This window comes from Numida meleagris, chromosome 26 (genome assembly GCF_002078875.1).
Source record: "Numida meleagris isolate 19003 breed g44 Domestic line chromosome 26, NumMel1.0, whole genome shotgun sequence".
Lineage (NCBI taxonomy): Eukaryota > Metazoa > Chordata > Aves > Galliformes > Numididae > Numida > Numida meleagris.
This window is the reverse complement of record NC_034434.1, coordinates 565,609-583,246: the sequence shown is the minus strand read 5'-3', so window position 1 is coordinate 583,246 and position 17,638 is coordinate 565,609. Positions and strand designations below refer to the sequence as shown.

Sequence of the window (17,638 nt, the reverse complement as noted above, 5' to 3'; positions counted from 1 at the left end):
CGCCGCCTTCCCCGCCACCCGCTGACGCCTGCGCTGCTCCCCAGGAGGAGGGCAGCATCCCAACCCCCCAGCACGTGGATGAAGGGAAGGAAGGCCGCGTGGTGCGCAGCCCCGCTGCCACGTTCCTGTGCTCCCCGCTGTCAGGCTGCCCGGTAGGTGTCACGGCTTACAGTCTGCAGCATCCTCGTGTTATCCTTCCTGACCTAACGGGGAAGGGAGGTGAAGCGGGTGGCAGCTTTGCTGAGCTCTAAGCGCTCATCCCCAGAGCTGCTGGCAGCACTTCTGGTGTAAATAATGCCCAAATCTGTTCCCCGTGTCCCTGATACCTCTGAGCCATCCTGGGGACGCTGAGTCTGAGCAATCAGCCCCTGGCACAGCGAGTGCCCACGTGCTGGGGTTGTGCTTCCCATCCCCCCCCCATGCATCTTTCCCTTGGGTCCGCGTTCCTTTGGCTCCTTCCCAGCTCTCCCGTCTCCGCCGCTTCCTCCTGGCGCGGGGCCAGCCTGACTAATCTATGGATAACATACGGTGTCAACAGGAAACCCCCTCCTGCTCTGGCATGACTCACGGAGCAACCTGCATTCCCCATCCCGGGGCAAACAGGCCCTTCCGACACCTCCAGCTCTTCGCTGCCGATTCCCACTGTGGTTCCACTTGTGGCTGGGATGAAATGCTCGTTGAAGGCAAAGTGGGGTTGTTCCTGGTGGGAGCCAGCGTGGGTGCTCCTGAGCCCCTCTGTGGTTTAGGGAGAGAGAAGCAATCTGAGCGTGCTTTTGTGCTCTCAAATCCCACCACTCCTTCACTGCTGAACCCCACAGCAGTTGGAGGGCACCGTGCACTGCACTTTGCTCTGCTCCAGCAAAACCAGAAAGTGGTGTGGAGAGGAGGGCCAGGCAGCAGCCGGGTTTATCAGGGAGATAGAATGATACTGTTATTAAGGTTGGAAAAGACCCCCAAGATCCCCAAGTCCAACCCCAACCCGTCCCCACCGTGCCCACTCATAGAATCACTCCGGTTGGAAAAGACAGTTGGACTTGATGATCTTGGAGGTCTGTTCCAACCTGAATGATTCTATGGCAGGGATGGGTTGGGTTGGACTTGGAGATCTTGGAGATGCCCCCATCGCACCGTGTTCATTCATTGAATCAAGGCTGGAAAAGACCTCTGAGATCACCAAGTCCAACCCCACCGTGCCCACATGTAGAATCATTCAGGCTGGAGAAATCTCCAAGGTCACTAAGTCCAACTGTCCACCCAAGTCCTTCCCACCGTGCCCACCAAACCGTGTCCCCAGGTGCCACGTCTCCGTGTTTCGTGTCACCTCTCTGCAGCACACAGCCTGGATGTGCCCGAGAGGCCCAGGTCGCTGCGCTGGGTGCGCGCGGGTCCACGGTGGCTGTGTGTGTTTGAGTTGGATGACGGATATTCGGTTCTGTTGCATCTTTCTTATAACAGAAAAGGAAGAGCTGGATCTCAGAAGATGATTTCTACAGACCTTCAGCAGGAGAGAGCGACGAAATCCCGGCCGACGCCAACGGCTTTGTGCCGGATGGGGCTGGGGGGTGCCCGGCCTCGGGGCTGCTCAGCGCTTTGGATTTGGAAAGGCCGTCCCCGCCGTCCTCGCAGGGCCCCAGGCTGTCACCCGAGCGAGAACAGAAGGGTTTCAGCGTCGTGCATCGCCGCCAGATGGGTACGTGTGCCCCCTGGCACCGCTGAGCCCATGGGGCACGGCTGGGACGCATGAGAGGGGATGAGCTGCGCTGGGTGCCACTGACCCCACATGGCACAGATTTCCTTTACCAAGTGCATGTGGACCATGATGGGGCCCAGCAAGCTGGTCCTGCAAACTCCTGACCCGTCCCATATTCCACCGGGATCCACTCCCCATCCCATCTCCCACCGGGATCCCCATCCCCCTGTTCCACCAAGGCTGCAGTGCCTGTGCTTGCATGCTGTGAGCCGCCTCCTGGCTCTCCTCCCTCCCCTCTTTGGGTCCCACTGAGCTGTCCCCTTTTCCCCCAAGGTCTCTCCAACCCGTTTCGGGGACTCCTGAAGCTGGGCAGCCTGGAGCGGCGCGGAGCCATGGGCATCTGGAAGGAGTTCTCCTGCGAGCTGTCGCCGCTGGAGCTCCGGCTCTTCCTGGACCACAAGGATCGCATCTGCGTGGAGAGCTACTCCCTGCTGCGCTGCGAGTCGCTGGCGCTGACGCATTCGGACGGACGCTTCGAGCTGGTGTTCCTGGGCAAAAAGCTCTGCTTGAGGGCTCCTTCCCGGGACGAGGCCGAGGACTGGCTGGATCGGATCCGCGAGGCGCTGCGCAAGTGCCGCCCGCAGCTGGAGGAGGAGGAGTGGGAGACGCTGGAGTACCCCGAGGACGGCGGGGACGGCTGCGAGCCCTCTGCTCCGCTCCAGTACGAAGCAGCTGGGAACGGCTTGGACTGGACTTCAACCCACGAACCGGAGCTGGATGCCATCAAAGAGTCCGTTCTGTACGCAGACGTGGATAAGACGTGGGTCCCTTTTATATTTTCCCTCTCGCTGGAAACCTTAAAGTGCTTTAAAGTGCGGAACAACGACAAAATCTTAAGCAACAGCTACGGCATAGAGACCATCCAGGACATCGTCCCTGACACCAGCCTGGGGGGACCCGCCTTCTTCAAGGTGATCACCTCCAAGGCCGTGCTGAAGCTGCAGGCCGAGAGCGCGCAGGAGGCGGCGGCGTGGAGGGAGCTGGTGCGAGCGGTGCTGGGCTCCTACCTGGAGGCGGCCGAGGAGGCGCTGACCCTGGGGGGCAGCTTGGACGGCCATTCCCAGGTGCTGCTGAAGAGCATGGTGAAGGAGAACGGCTTCTTGTTGCAGTACCTGGTGGCCATCCCCGTGGAGAAGGGGTTGGACTCGCAGAGCTTCATCTGCGCAGGTAGATGGGGCTGGTTTGCAGTGAGGAAGCCAGCTCTGCGTTGTGTTCCTTAAGGTTAACGAGGTTACCGTGTAGCAGGCACCGAAGCCCCTCTGTTGGGCTTCAACCCCAAATTTTGTGCTATCTTTAGCACGGGGAGAGTCCCCCAACACCAAATCTCCATCCCCATCCCACCCAGCACATCAAACGACGCTCTGCTGCGGTGCTGCCCGAGAGATTTGCAGTGTAGGCAAAAGATTGGCTCCAAGCAACCTCGGCTGGAGCTGGTGGACCCCCACCGTGGGTGTCTGGTGCCCCCAGCCCGCGGGGAAGGCATGCTGAAGGCCAGCCAGAGGGGCAGGGCTGTTTTTCCAGTAAGGCTGCTCTGGGTGCGACCAGCTGGTTTGTGCAGCACTCGCTCAACCTTCCACCAACGCCTCCTGGTTTAATAGCACACAACACCCACTGACCTCTCTGGGAGCTGTAATTTGTTCTGTACCTCGCTAAGATAATTAAGGTTCAGCTTTTCTCTTGCTTCAGCTGTGTTTCTCATCCCCTCCAGCAGGTTCTTCCTTAATCTTTTTTTTCCATATTTTCCATTTTCGGTCTCTGCCTTCCCCCCAGGCTGCGTCCTTCCACCTACCAACAGAGGGAAGCAGCACACTGAGGAGACCCATGTCCCTTCCCACATTTCTTTGCTTTGCATTTCCCTATGTGTCTGCCGCCTTCCAGCCCTGACACCCGTTAGGACAGGAGTGGTTTCCCTGTATGCCAGGGTAGGGCAAGTAATATAGGCTTCTTTGTTTGATACATAACACCAGAGCTCCATAAAATGTTGGCAGTGCACTCCAGATTGCAAAGAAGTGGATGCTGAAGCTTTCTGGAGGGTGACGGGGTGGCCCCGGCTCTTCCCAGGGCAGACACGAACCCGCCGACGCTGTGTCGCTTGTTTTAGAGAAGTGAACGCATTAAAAATAGCACCCGAAGTGTTCCTGTTTTCACAACTCCATTCAGGTGGAGCAGCTGTCAGAGCCCTGCAGCTCTCCCCCAGTACCTGAGCCAGGCTCCCCCGGGGCTGCACACCTCAGCTTTTGCTTCTCTCGTCCCCAGGTGATGGGGCGGGCAGGTGGGATGTAGGTTCTGTGCTACACCGCTGTGATGTCCTCAAGGAAGGGCAGGGGGGGAGTAAACAAGCACTTTAAATTCATAGAATCGTAGAATGGCACAGTTTGGAAGGGACCTCAGAGATTGTAGAACCACGGAATCACAGCATGGTTGGGTTGGAAGGGATCTTAAAGATCATAGAACCATGGAATTGTTGGGTTGAGTTGAGTAGGGTTGGGTTGGGTTTAGTAGGGTTGGGTTGGAAGGGACCTTAAAGATCGTAGAACCATGGAATTGTTGGGTTGAGATGAGTAGGGTTGGGTTGGGTTGAGTAGGGTTGGGTTGGAGGGGACCTTAAAGATCATCTCAGTAATTTATGGATTAAGAGTGAGTTGGGTTCAGGAATGGTCACGATGCCTTGTGTATGAAGTTGTTCTGCCGTGGTCTAACTGAGCCCCAAGCCCCTGGTACATGCATTACCCCATGTCCACCCCCTTCCCAGATTTCCCTGCCCCATTTCTCACCCCACCCTCCCCCAGGTCAGGGGGTCCCCTCTCACCGCCTGTTCTCTGCTCCCCAAAGGCTGCTCCAGGCAGATTGGCTTCTCCTTCGCCAAACCCAAACTCTGCGCCTACTCTGGGCTCTACTACTGCGACAGCTGCCACCGGGACGACGAGACGGTCATCCCCTCGCGCCTCATCCACAACTGGGACCTGAGCAAGAGAGGGGTGAGAAGGATGGAACCGTGCGTGGGGGTGGTCCTGGAGGTCCCTCTGGGTGACCCTCAGCCTCTCTCTGCCGTAGGTTTGCCGTCAGGCGCTGAAGTTCCTCACTCAGATCCGTAAGCAGCCACTGATCAACCTCAAGTTGGTCAACGAGAGCCTCTACGACCATGTGGAGAGGATGAGGCGCATCCGCCAGAGCCGGGAGCAGCTGAAGCTGCTGGGGGATTACCTGGGTGTGTGCCGCAGCGGGGCCCTGAAGGAGCTGAGCAAGCGGTGAGCACCCGAGTGCACGCTCCTGGGAGTCAGCTTTGCTGCCATGGTGGGGTTGGAAGGGACCTCAGAGGTTGTAGATTTATGGAATCACAGCGTGGTTGGGTTGGGAGGGACCTCAGAGATCATAGAACCATGGGATGACAGCATGGTTGGGTTGGGAGGGACCTTAAGGACCACAGAAGCATAGAACCTCCTCCCCGCATCCAAGCTCCGTCTCCCCTCTTTTGCTTGGAAGCCGTGCCCCCTATCTGGGGGGCTTCTGAGCTCCCCCTTCCCATGGGACCTGGGCCGGCTTTCCCCCCCGGTTCCATCTGCTGGAGGAAGTTCCCCATGTGTCCGTGGGGCGGCGCGTGGAGATGGGCCGGGGGAAGCGCTTTCCTGGCTGGGGCTGGACAGGAAACACCTGGGCAAACAGATGAGATATTTCTTTTCCCCCTTTTGAAATGCTCCCAAACAATTTTCAATGGCAGGATCTGGGATGCGTTGCTTGGCGCGGAGTCAGGTTTACAGTCACCCGGAGCCTTCGTCCCCGGGGCTCTTCCTCACCCCACCGCGATGTGGGAAGCGCCCACCGTGCTCCTCTCTGTGCTTATTTGCAGCCTCGATCACAGGAACTACCTCCTGGAGTGTCCCCACAAGTACAGCGTGGCCGACCTGCAGCAGGTGAGCGCCCCGTGCCTGGATGCGTCCCTGGAGGGGCTGCGTCGAACGGGGCCCTTTCCCAGCAGCAGATTTCACCCTGCTCCGTTCCTTTGCTTTGCTCCCCGTCATCCCCGTCACTCTACAGCTTAGGGGCTAAAATCTTTGGGGTGGGGTGGGATGGATGGAGTTGAGTGGGGCTGGGTTGGAGTGGGATGGGATGGAGTTGGAATGGGAGTGGGATGGGGTGGGTTGAGTTGGGTGGGGATGGGATGGGTTGGGGTAGGTTGAGTGGGGATGGTTGGGGTGGGAATGGGATGGGTTGTGGGATGGGGTTGGGGTGGGGTTGGTTGGGGTGGGGATGGGATGGGAGTGGGATGGGAGTGGGATGGAATGGGTTGAGTTGGGTGGGGATGGGATGGAATGGGATCAGTTGGGATGGTGTTGGGATGGGAGTGGGTAGGATGGAATGGAGTGGGGTGGGGTGGGTTGAGGGGTTGGAATGGGTAGGAACTGGATGAGTTGTGGGACGGGGTTGGATTGGGATGGGTTGGGTGGAGTTGGGTGAGGTTGGGTTGGAGTGGGATGCATTGGGGTTGGGATGGATGGGGATGGGACGGGATTGGTTGAGATGGTGTTGGGGTGGGATGGGTTGAGTGGGAATGGGTCGGGGTGGGTTCAGATGGGTGGGGATAGGATGGGTTGTGGGATGGGGTTGGGCTGGGATTTTTGGGGATGGTGTTGAAGTAGGATGGGTTGGGGATGGGGTTGGGGTGGGATGGATTGGGGTGGATTGAGTGGGATTGAGTGGCGTGGGGATGGGATTGGTTGGGATGGGTTGGGATGGGATGAGATTGGGATGGGACTGGGATGGGTGGGGTTGAGTGAGCTGGGGTTGGGATGGGGTTGGGGTGAGATGGAGGGGACCTCATGCTCCAAGAACCGCAGATAGATCATTTCAGCCCCATGTGAACCAGCGCTGCTGCACTGCGCATCACTCTGTCCCTAATTGTGCTCGGTGCGTTCTGCGCCGGCTGGGTGTCACCCAAAGCCCCCAGCCCCGTGGTGGCACCCCCCGCGATGCCGAGCCCCACGCGGGCACACGGGGCTGGGTGGCCCTGGAGGACGCTTGGTCTCCGGAGCGTGGACGCGCCGTGGGTCTCGCGTGGCGTAACCCACCCCGCGCTCTGCAGATCGCCGACGGCGCCTTCGAGCCGTTCCTGCACGCGCTGACCCAGTTCGCGTCGCACCACGTCTACAGCTGCGACCTGTGCACGCAGCGCGGCTTCATCTGCCAGATCTGCGCCGGCAGCGACATCATCTTCCCCTTCCAGCTGGACAGCACGGCCAGGTGGGCGCGCGGGGAGGGAGGAGGGAGCCGCGGCCCCGCTCTGTGCATTCCCTGCCCCCCAGGCACCATTTGCGGCCGGCAGCGTTGGGTTTCGGGGCGGCTGCGCCGGTGGGACCTGACCCCGAGTGCCGCCCCACAGCCCCCCCCACCCGGGTGGGGGTCTCCAGCCGCGTCGCGGTGCCCCCTGGGAGCGGGGCTGAGGGCCATCCCTGTCTGCGGGCAGCTCACGCCGCGGGGTTTTCTCCTTCCTTGTTCTTGTCCCAGGTGCAAGGACTGCAAAACCGTTTTCCACCGGGAGTGCTACGCCAGGGCCGCGTCCTGCCCGCGCTGCGAGCGCCGACGGCGGTACCGGTACCGACAGGAGCGGGAGGAGGAGGAGGAGGAGGAGGAGGAGGGGGAAGGCAGCGTGGGGCCGATCCCATAGGGCCGGTGACCGTCCCGGAGGTGGCGCGGGCGGCAGATGATGACCCCACGGGCCCCGAAAGCGCCAGGAGACGGCGCACACCACAATGTCAGCCTGGAGCCGTCGGGCAGCGCATCGCGGTGCGGCCCGGTCCTGCACCCGGACACCCCACGGCCAACGGGGGACGGACGAGCAGGGGAGGCCGTGGGGCTGAGCTGGGGCCGTGGGGCTGCGGCCATCCCCTGCCACCACCCCACTGATGGGGACGCGGGGGCACTGGGCAGCTGGTGGTGTCCCCATCCCTGGGGGGACGGGGGGTCCCCGCGTTTTGGGGTCGGATGTGCCAAGGGGACGCGGGGCCGTGCAATACCCGCCCCGGGTGCCGGCCATGGGGCTGTAGGGTCGCTGCTGTCCCCCACTGCCGTGGCCCCAGTGCCCCCCCACTGCGCAGTGGGGCGGGCTGTGGGGCCGTCACTGGGACCCGGACTCGAGGGCCGCGTGAGCTGCCGCCGGGGAGAGCTCGGGCTTCTTCGGGTGCGGGGTTTTGCACGGGGTGTGGGGTGGCCCCACGGGGCCGCGGTGGCGTTGTGCCTTGGGGGGCAGAGCTGCTCTGCCGCTCTTTTAACCCTCGGCTCCTTCCGGGGCCGCAAAGAAAAAAAAACAGAGTTTTATTTTCCTGTCACTTCGCTGCGGCGATGGGGGACGTTTCTTTGACGCCGCGCGCAGTCGTGCTCCGGCGCCGTCCTTCCCCGGCTCGCGGTGGGGCTGGCACCCACCCCACAGCTCCACCCCACACACGATGGGACCCCACGAGGGGACAACCCCCACTGGGGACCCCCAGGCTCAGTGCTATCCACCCTTCTGTCCTGCGTCCCCCAACCCCTCTGCCTCCCAGGCAGTGGGTCTGAGGGTGACCCCATCTACCCCATAGCACCACCCCACACTTGGGACCGCAGCGGGACCCACCCCTGGAGGGGACAAACCCCATTGGAGACCCCCGGGATCGGTGTCTGCCACCCCGCACTTGGGGTCATGATGGGACCCCCACGAGGGGACAAACCCCTTTGGGGCCCCCTAGGACCGGTGACACCCACCCCCTCCTTGCCCCGCAGTGGGGCAGGGGTGTCTCCATCCATCCGCCCCACAGCACCACCCGGCTCCTGGAGCCACAGTGGGACCCCGCGACAGGACCAGCCCCACTGCGGAGCCCCAGGATCAGCGTCCCCTGCCCCACAGCACCACCCCACACATGGGGCCGTGGCGGGACACCAAGAGGGGACACAACCCCATTGGGGACCCCCACAATGAGTGCCCCCTGCCCCATAGAGCCTACGTTCCCCTACCTCTCCCTGCCCAGCCGTGGGTCTGGGGGTTTTCCTCCCCACCCCATGGCACCACCCCGTGCCTGGAGCCATTGTGGGACCCCCTGGAAGGGACAAACCCCACTGAGGACCTCCAGGATCAGTGTCCCCCATCCCACAGCACCACCCCACTTCTGGGGCTGTGACTGGACCCCGCAAAGGGAGAAACCCCACTGGGAACCCCCATGATTGACATCCCCCACCCCACAGATCCCAAGGCCCGTGGGCAGGGGAACCCACGAACAAACCAACCCCATTGGGAAAACCCCATGGTCGATGTCCCCCGCCCCGCAGCTCCACCCCGCAACCGGAGCCGTGATGGGGCACCAGGAGGGGCCGAACCCCACTGAGGACCCCGTGCTCGGTCCCCCCCGCCCCACAGACCCCGAGGCCGTTGGGTAGGGCCCTTCCTGCCGCAGGAACCCGCCGCATCCCGTCCGCCGCCATCGCCCCATCCCTCCCTCCCGGGGAGGAGGAAATAGGTTGGGCCACGGGGCCCCAACGCGGGGCGAGCCGGGACGGGCCCCGTTGTGCCCTATAGGGCCGCCATGGAGGCGGAGGAGGTCTACGTGCTGGTGGAATATGGCTTCGAGTACCGCACCAAGGACGGCACCGTGGTCTCCATCCACCCCAACGAGCGCTACGTGCTGCTGGGGCGCACCAACGAGCACTGGTGGCACGTCCGGAGGAGCGGGGACGCGCGGCCCTTCTACGTCCCCGCGCAGTACGTCAAGGAGCTGCCCCCCATGGCCGCCCCACAGCCGCTGTACCCCGAGGAGATGGGATCGGACTTGGAATCCTACGGGTACCCCCGGTTACGAGCGGACCCCCGCCCCGCTGAGACCTCCAAGGGACGACGGCGGGAGGCGCAGGTATGTGACGTCCCAGAAGTGTCCCCAAATGGGGCTCGCCGTGGGGGATCGGTGACCAGCGCTCAGTGGGGCAGAGCGTGCCTCAGTTTCCCCATCCCTAGGGGTGGCAGTGGGATGGGGACAGAGATGGGGGCGGGGCTGTCCAGGTTTTGATGTCCCCACACCTCGGGGTTTTGGTGTCCCCATCCCTGTGGGTTTCAGTGTCCCCATCCTATGGGGTGGCACCGGGACAGGGACAGGGACAGGGGGTCCTCAGAGTTCGGTGTCCCCATCCCTGTGGGTTTTGGTGTCCCCATCCCATGGGGTGGGACAGGGACGGGGGCTCCCCACGGCCTGGAGTCCCCTTCCCTTGGGGTTTCAGTGTCCCCTTCCCTTTGGGGTTTTGGTCTCTCCATACCCAGGGGGGGGCAGGGGGACGTGGGGACGGGGCCTCCCCGCGTTTTGGGGTCGAATGTGCCAAGGGGACGCGGGGCTGTGCAATGTCACCCCCGGGTGCTGGCCGTGGGGCCGTAGGGTCGCTGCTGTCCCCTACTGCCATCGCCCCAATGCCCCCCAGGCGGCACCGGGGGGCTCACGGGACCACCCTGCAGTGGTTGCGCAGTGGGGCAGGCTATGGGGCCAGCCGCTGTCCCAGTTGGATGCGTTATCCTCGCGTGGCCCCGGAGAACGGGGCCATCGGGGTCCCTCCGTCCCGGCGCTGTTATGGGGCAAAAAGAGGCAGAAAAGGGTTAACAGGGAAAGGCGGCAGCTCCTCCCTTGTAGGGCGGGTGTCACCTGGGGAGGGAGGGGAGCAGGTGGGTGCCACCCCACACCGAGCTCACCCACGCCCGTAGGTAAGGAGGGGCCCTTCTGGGGGGTCCCCAGTATGGGGCAGATGTGGGGCTGCTCCCTGATCTCGTTCCGTATGGGGCACCCGACACTGGGGTCAACCCATCTGTGGGGCAGAGCAGCGGCAGTGGGGTCCCACGTCCTCCCCATGGCCCAGCGCCTCTTTGGGGTCACCCTTGGACTTAGGGGTGGGAGGGACACACGTGTCACCACCAGGACCCTAACCCTAAACCCAACCCCATCCCCAACCCCAGCCCTAAACCCCCCAACCCAACCCCAACCCCAACCCCAATCTTAAACCCAACCCCAACCCCAATCCCTGCCTAAACCCAACCCTAAACCCAATCGCAATACCGACCCTAAACCCAATCCCAATCCCAACCCTAAATCCAACCCTAAACCCAATCCCAATCCCAGCCCTAAACCCAATCCCAATCCCAACCCCAACCCTAAACTCAACCCCATCCCCAACCTTAAACCCAATCCCAAATCCTACCCCAACCCCAACCTTAAACTCAACCCCAACCCCAACCCCAGCCCCACACCATGCAGAGGGCATTCACGCACCCGTGGGCTCAGCCCCACACTCCCAGCGTGTCCCCATTTCCTCGGGGTACATCACTGGGTCTTGTGGGGTCAGGGCCGCGCATCCTATGTACTGCCGTGGGGCTGTGCTATGGGGCAGAGTTGTGGGTTTTTGCTGTCCCATGGCCCCGCTGTCCCCACGCACTCCTCTCCTTTCCCGAGCGCTGTGGGGCGGTGGCACGGCCCGGGCGGGACAAACCTTTATGGGACATTTCCCACCCACGGCCCCGCAGGCGCAGCCCCTCCGCCCCACAGCCCCCCCAGGAGTTAATTCCGCATCGGGGGAGCGCTGCTCTTCCGCCCCATAGCACCAACAGGAAGCGCGCGACACGCTCAGCGCCGCAGCCGGGCCACCCGGCGCCCCGACCCCATAGCGCTCCCCATAGCGCTCCCCATAGCGCAGCATCCCCGCTTTTCCCATTGGGGCATCCCAACCCCACGGATCCCGTTGGAGCATCCCGCCCCCATAGCACCGGGATGCTGCAGCGATCCCGCAGCCGTGCGCCGCGGCCGCTGCACCGGGACGAGGTATGGGGTGGGCAGGGGGACGAGGGCAGCGCGCTGTGGGGTGGCGTGGGGCAGCGGGGCCGCGGCAGGGGAACTTTGTCCCCGTTACCGTTGTGGGTTGCGAAGGCGGGGAGAGCAAAGGGTAAGTGCGGGCTGGCTGCCTCTTCCTGCTCGGGGTCACCCACCCTATGGGGATGTGTCCCCGCCGGGGTGGGGGCAGGGGACCCCTCGGACCCCGGTGGGGTGTTGTCACCCGTGGGGACGCGGGGGCAGGAAGCTGCGGGGCGGTTTCGAGGGCTGTAGGATGCAATAGGGCAAAATGGGGAAGAGGCGAAAGCTGGGGTGCACAGGGCGTGGGGATGACTCGGGGGGTCCCCATCCTCGGTGTGGGGCTGAGGGTGGCTCAGTCCCATAGGCAGCCCTACAGGCAGCCCCCCAGGCAGCCCCATACACAGCCCCATAGGCAGCCCCATAGGCAGCCCCATACGTCTGGGCGGAAACGGGAGGTTATTTTGGGGTGCAGCAACGGCGCTGTCGGCCTCAGAGTGGGGAGTGTGGTTATGGGAAGTGGGGGGGGGGGGCAGAAGTTGGGGGGACAGGGGATGGGGTCAGGCATTGGGGTGTCGATGGGGGGCAGATCTGGGGGCAGGTGTTGGGGTTCTTATGGGATGGGGTCAGTTGTTGGGAAGCAGATGCTGGGTGCGGATCTTGGGGGGCTGATATTGGGGTGCAGATCTTGAAGTACTGACCTTGGGGTGCAGAAGTTGGGATGCAGGTGTTGGGGGGCAGGTACTGGGGCGCTGATATTGGGAGGCTGATATTGGGGGGGCAGATGTTGGGGTAGTGACGTTGGAGTGCAGATGTTGGGGGGCCGATAATGGGGTGCATAAAGGGACGCAGATGTGATGGATGCAGACATTGGGGTGCCCATGTTGGGTTGCAGATGTTGGGGTGCAGACACGGGGCCAGACATTTGTTGGGGGGCAGGTGTTGGGATGCACATGGGATGCTGGTGAGTTGGGGTGCTGAAGCTGGGGGTCAGTGTTGGGATGCAGATATAGGGGATCTGACGGGGGGTGCAGATGTCGGGGTGCTGATGGTGGGATGCAGATTTTGGGGTGCAGATGTGGGGGTGCTGAAGATGGGGTGCAGATCTTGGGTGGCTGACTTTGGGGTGCAGCTCATGGAGGACTGGTGTTGGGGTGCAGATGTTGGTGGGCAGATATTGGGGCTGATGTTGGGATGCAAATCTTGGGCTGATGTTGGGGGCAGATGTTGGGGTGCTGATGTTGGGGGGCCAATGTAGGGGCGCATAAAGGGATGCAGATGTGATGGGGGGCAGATGTTGGGGTGCAGATATTGGAATGCTGACGATGGGGGGCAGATGTTGGGGTACCAGTACTGGGGTGCAGATTTTGGGGGGCCAATGTTGGGATGCTGATGTTGGAGAGGAGATGTTGGGGTGCAGATCTTGGGGTGCAGATTTTGGGAGGCCCCCGTTAGGATGCAGATGTTGAGGTGCTGATGCTGGGGGGCAGATGGTGGGGGTCAATGTTGGGGGTCAATGTTGGGGTGCAGATGTTGGGGTGCAGATGGATCAGATGTTTGTTGTGGGACAGATGTTGGGATGCATGTGGCATGCTGATGAGTTGGGGTGCTGATGCTGAGGTGCAGACTTTGGGGGGCCAATGTTGGTACGCAGATGTTGGAGAGCCGATATTGGGGTGCAGAAGTTGGGGGGGCAGCTGTTGGGATAGAGATGTTGGGGTGCCGATGTTGGGGGGCAGCTGTTGGGTGCAGGTGTTGGGGTGCAGATGTTGGGTGCAGATGTTGGGGTGCAGATGTTGGGTGCAGGTATTGGGGTGCAGATGTTGGGGGGCAGCTGTTGGGTGCAGGTATTGGGGTGCAGATGTTGGGGTGCAGATGTTGGGTGCAGATGTTGGGGTGCAGGTATTGGGGTGCAGATTTTGGGGTGCAGATGTTGGGGTACAGATGTTGGGTGCAGGTATTGGGGTGCAGATGTTGGGGTGCAGATGTTGGGTGCAGACGTTGGGTGCAGATGTTGGGGTGCAGATGTTGGGTGCAGGTATTGGGGTGCAGCTGTTGGGTGCAGATGTTGGGGTGCAGGTATTGGGGTGCAGATGTTGGGGTGCAGATGTTGGGGTACAGATATTGGGTGACGATGTTGGGTGCAGGTATTGAGGTGCAGACATTGGGTGCAGATGTTGGGGGCTGATGTTGGAGCGCACATGGGATGCAGATGTTGAGTTGTAGACGCTGGGGTGCCGCTGTTGGCTCGCATGGATGCAGATGTTGGGGGGCTGATTTCGGAATGCAGATGTTGGGGGGCCGATGTTGAGGTCCCCAGTGCTCGGAGCCCCCAGGACCCCCCAGTGACCCCCCCCCTACCCCCCCAGGAGCGCCGGGAGCCGGAGGAGCCCTCTGCCCACATCTACCTCAACCTCCAGGAGCTGCAGCGGGAGGCCGCAGCCAGCGGCACGGCCCCGCAGCCCCACAGCCCACAGCCCCACAGCCCGCCCCACAGCGCCGACTGGGAGACCCACCGCGACGCGGAGTCGGGACATTTGTTTTATTACAACCCCAGCACCGGGGAGACGACGTGGGACTGCCCCTTTGAGCAGGACCGGGACACAGCGAGCCCCGGAGCGTCACCCCCGGCCTGGGGACAGCGCACGGAGTGGGGCGGCGGGCGGGCGCTCCCCCATAACTCGGTGACGGGTGAGGGGGCGTGGGACCCCCACGGCGTGGGAGACGACCCCCGGGATGCGGAGCTGGGGCTGATGCCGTACAGCCCCATGGAGCACAGGGTGAGCACCGCGGGGAGCAATGGGGACGCAGTGGGGACACAGTGGGGACACAGTGGCGATGTGATGGGGATGCGGTGGGGATGCAATGGGGACAAAGTGGGGACACAGTGGGGACACAATGGGAACACAGTGGGGATGTGATGGGGACACAACTGGGATGCAATGGGGACACAATGGGAACACAGTGGGGATCCAGGGGGGACACAATGGGGATGTGATGGGGACAAAGTGGGGAGTCAGTGGGGACACAATGGGGATGCAAGGGGACGCAGTGGGAAACCAATGGGGACACAATGGGGACAAAGTGGGGAAGCAATGGGGACACAATGGGGACAAAGTGGAGACACAATGGAGACACAATGGGGATGAGATGGGCACATGATGGGGACAAAGTGGGCACACAGTGGGGACATGATGGGCACACAATGGGGACACACTGGAGATACAGTGGGGACGTGATGGGGATGCGATGGGGACACAACGGGAATACAGTGGGAACACAACGGGGACGCAGGGGGGACGCAATGGGTACGCAATGGGAATGCAACAGGGACGTGATGGGGACACAGTGGGGACGCGATGGGGACACTCTTGGTCACCTTCCCCACTGCCCACCCCGCAGCCGCCCACCCCAGAAGCGGATTACCCCGAGCTGTCCCCGGACGAGCTGGAGGCGTACCCCGAGGAGGACTACTCACCCCCGGGGTCCTGCCCCTACCAGTGGGGGGCTGTGCCCTACCCACCCCCCCGGCGGCACCAGGAGCTCGCCATGTCCCCGCGGTGGTATGGGCACGGCCCCCCCACGGACCATGAGCAGTTCAGCACTGAGACGGTATGGGGTCATGGGGGGGAACAGAGATAGAGATGGGGGTGGGGATGAGGATGAAGACAGAAGGGCAACAGGGATGGGGATAAGGACGGGGACAAGAACTGGAACGAGGATGGGATGGAGCTGGGCATGAAAATGGGGAGAGGAAGAAGGAGAGGGATTGGGATGAGGATGGGGAGGGGGATGAAGATGGATGAGGATGAGGATAGAGATGGCAACGGGGAGAGGGATGAGGATGAGGATGATGAGGTTAGGGACAGGGATGGGGATGGGGATGAAAATGGGGACAGTGACAAGGACAGGGATGGATGTGATGATGGGATGGGGATGGGATGAAGATGGATGAGGATGAAGATGAGGGTGAGGATGAGGATGAGGATAAGGATGAGGATGAGGATGGAATGAAGATGGATGAGGATGAAGATGAGGATGAGGATGGGGTTGGGGATGGGGAAGAGGACAGGGACAGGGACAGGGATGAAGATGAAGACTGGGATTCAGATGGGGGTGAAAATGGGAACAGGAATTAGGATAGGGATAGGCATGACGATGAGGACGAGGATGAGGACGGGGATGAAGGTTAGGGTAAAGGGTGAGGATGAGGATGGAGATGAGAGGATGAGGATTGGGGTGGGGATGAGGACGAAAATGGGGAAAAGAATAAGTATAGAGACTGGGATGAGGAGGAGGAGGAGGATGGGGATGGGGATGATGATGATGGTGATGATGATGATGACCGGTGGCTGTCCCCAGGTCCTGGCAGGTGGCCTCCACCAGCGGGCCAGCAGCAGCTCCAGCCAGGACAGTGCGTTATTCGGCACGCCGGCATCACCAGGGCTCCGTGAGGAGAAGGTGAGCGCCCATGGGGACACCGTGGGGACACCGTGGGGACACCGGAGCACGCAGCGGGCGGGGGGCTCTGCGGGCCGTGGAGAAGGGCAAAGCTGACCCCCTGCCTTCACCTCCAGCTCAAAAGCCTCGACAAGGCCGGCGTGCTCAACAGGACCAAGACGATGGACAGAGGGAAGCGGATACGGTGAGTGCGTCCCCACGCCTCTCCGAAGGGGGCACGGGTGGCTGCGCTGCCCCCGGTGCGACCCCCACCTCCCCGTGTCCCCAGGAAAAACTGGAGCTCGTCCTGGACGGTGCTGGAGGGTGGGATCCTGACCTTCTTCAAGGACTCCAAGCACTCATCCGCCGGTGCTCTGGTGAGCGCCATGGGGCCACAAGCGGGGCAGCACCCGGGGGACAGGGGCAGCACCCAACTGAAGAGGGCGAGAAGCCATGGGATGGGTCAGGACCCATGGAGCAGGGTCAGAACCCATGGGGTGGGACCAGGACTCATGGGATGGGGTCAGAACCCATGGGACAAGTGCAGCACCCAACAGGAGAGGGTGGGAATACATGGGGTAGAGTCAGGACCCATGGGATGGAATCAGGACCCATGGGACAACGGCAGAACTCAAGAGGAGAGGGCAAGAACCTATGGGGTGGGGCCAGGACCCATGGAGTGGGGTCAGGACCAGTGGGATGGGGTCAGGACCCATGTGATGCAGCCAGCACCTTCAGGAAGGGACCAGCACCCATGGGACAGGGACAGACCTTGCACAGGGCTGGACGTGGTGATATTTAGGGACACGGCAGCATGTCTGAGCCGTGTGGGTGCTGTGTGGGTGCTGTGTGGGTGCTGTGTGGGTGCTGTGTGGGTGCCCCGTGCCTTGCTGTCACACTCACCATCTGTCGGAGGAAGCGGTGCCTGTCCCAGCCCCCAGCCCGCACCGAATGCAGAAGTGGCACCGGGGTCTTGCAACACCCTACGGTGCTTATGGGGCCAGCGCAGGGTGACGCCGCTGTCCCCACGGTGGGGACGTGGTGTGGGGTCTCCAGTGTCGTTGGATTGCAGTAGGCGAAGGGGAACGCACCCAGAGCCAGGACATGGGGTGGGACGGCCTGCCCCCATAGCACCCCAAGAGGGACGTGCCCCCCACGGGCTGCCAGGGGCACGGGCAGGGCTGTCACCAGCAGACCCCCACCCTGAAGACCCCCCAGCCTCGTCACAGAGCTGGGGCTGTCCCATAAGGTGGCAATGAGCTCCGGGTCACCCGCGGACGGTGGCACAGGACAGGGAGCTGCGGGTGGCACCCGATGGTCCCCAGCACCGCAGGGTCCCTTCATTGCCACGGGGTGGGGACAGATGTGTCCCGCTGCATCGTGAGGACACGTGTCACCCTTAGTGGCTGCGCTTCGGGTGGAGAAAGCAGTGTCCTGGGGTGACACCGCTCCCCGTCCCCACAGCGGCACCCCACCACGCTGACCACCCCCGAGCACACGGTGGAGCTGCGCGGAGCCGCCGTGAGCTGGGCCAGCAAGGAGAAATCCAGCAAGAAGCACGTCCTGGAGGTGAGCGGGGGGACGGCGTGGGGACACGGGTCACCCC

General features: G+C 62.4%; 2 protein-coding genes across 5 annotated transcripts in view; both read left to right on the top strand.

Annotated features, from left to right (window-relative positions):
• PLEKHM1 (pleckstrin homology and RUN domain containing M1) overlaps window positions 1–8,073 on the top strand; it is a 12,548-nt gene extending 4,475 nt beyond the window's left edge. The window contains exons 6-13 of the mRNA XM_021377778.1: window positions 1–152; window positions 1,456–1,690; window positions 2,024–2,917; window positions 4,583–4,728; window positions 4,805–4,998; window positions 5,598–5,661; window positions 6,831–6,988; window positions 7,253–8,073. The exon at window positions 1–152 is cut by the window's left edge and continues 10 nt beyond it. Coding sequence (XP_021233453.1) covers window positions 1–152; window positions 1,456–1,690; window positions 2,024–2,917; window positions 4,583–4,728; window positions 4,805–4,998; window positions 5,598–5,661; window positions 6,831–6,988; window positions 7,253–7,412 — 2,003 coding nt within the window. The 3' untranslated portion in view covers window positions 7,413–8,073. The remainder of the gene's footprint in view (window positions 153–1,455; window positions 1,691–2,023; window positions 2,918–4,582; window positions 4,729–4,804; window positions 4,999–5,597; window positions 5,662–6,830; window positions 6,989–7,252) is intronic.
• Window positions 8,200–17,638, top strand: part of LOC110388465 (rho GTPase-activating protein 27-like) — a 12,504-nt gene continuing 3,065 nt past the window's right edge. For 2 of the 4 annotated variants that reach the window (XM_021377768.1, XM_021377767.1), the window contains exons 1-7: window positions 10,944–11,565; window positions 13,962–14,372; window positions 14,995–15,204; window positions 15,955–16,053; window positions 16,170–16,237; window positions 16,322–16,409; window positions 17,497–17,601. In XM_021377768.1, the coding sequence (XP_021233443.1) occupies window positions 10,999–11,565; window positions 13,962–14,372; window positions 14,995–15,204; window positions 15,955–16,053; window positions 16,170–16,237; window positions 16,322–16,409; window positions 17,497–17,601 (1,548 nt within the window). In that variant the 5' untranslated portion in view covers window positions 10,944–10,998. Of the gene's footprint in view, window positions 9,625–10,943; window positions 11,566–13,961; window positions 14,373–14,994; window positions 15,205–15,954; window positions 16,054–16,169; window positions 16,238–16,321; window positions 16,410–17,496; window positions 17,602–17,638 lie in introns of those variants that run through there. The other 2 variants (XM_021377770.1, XM_021377769.1) reach the window with 2 other exon arrangements.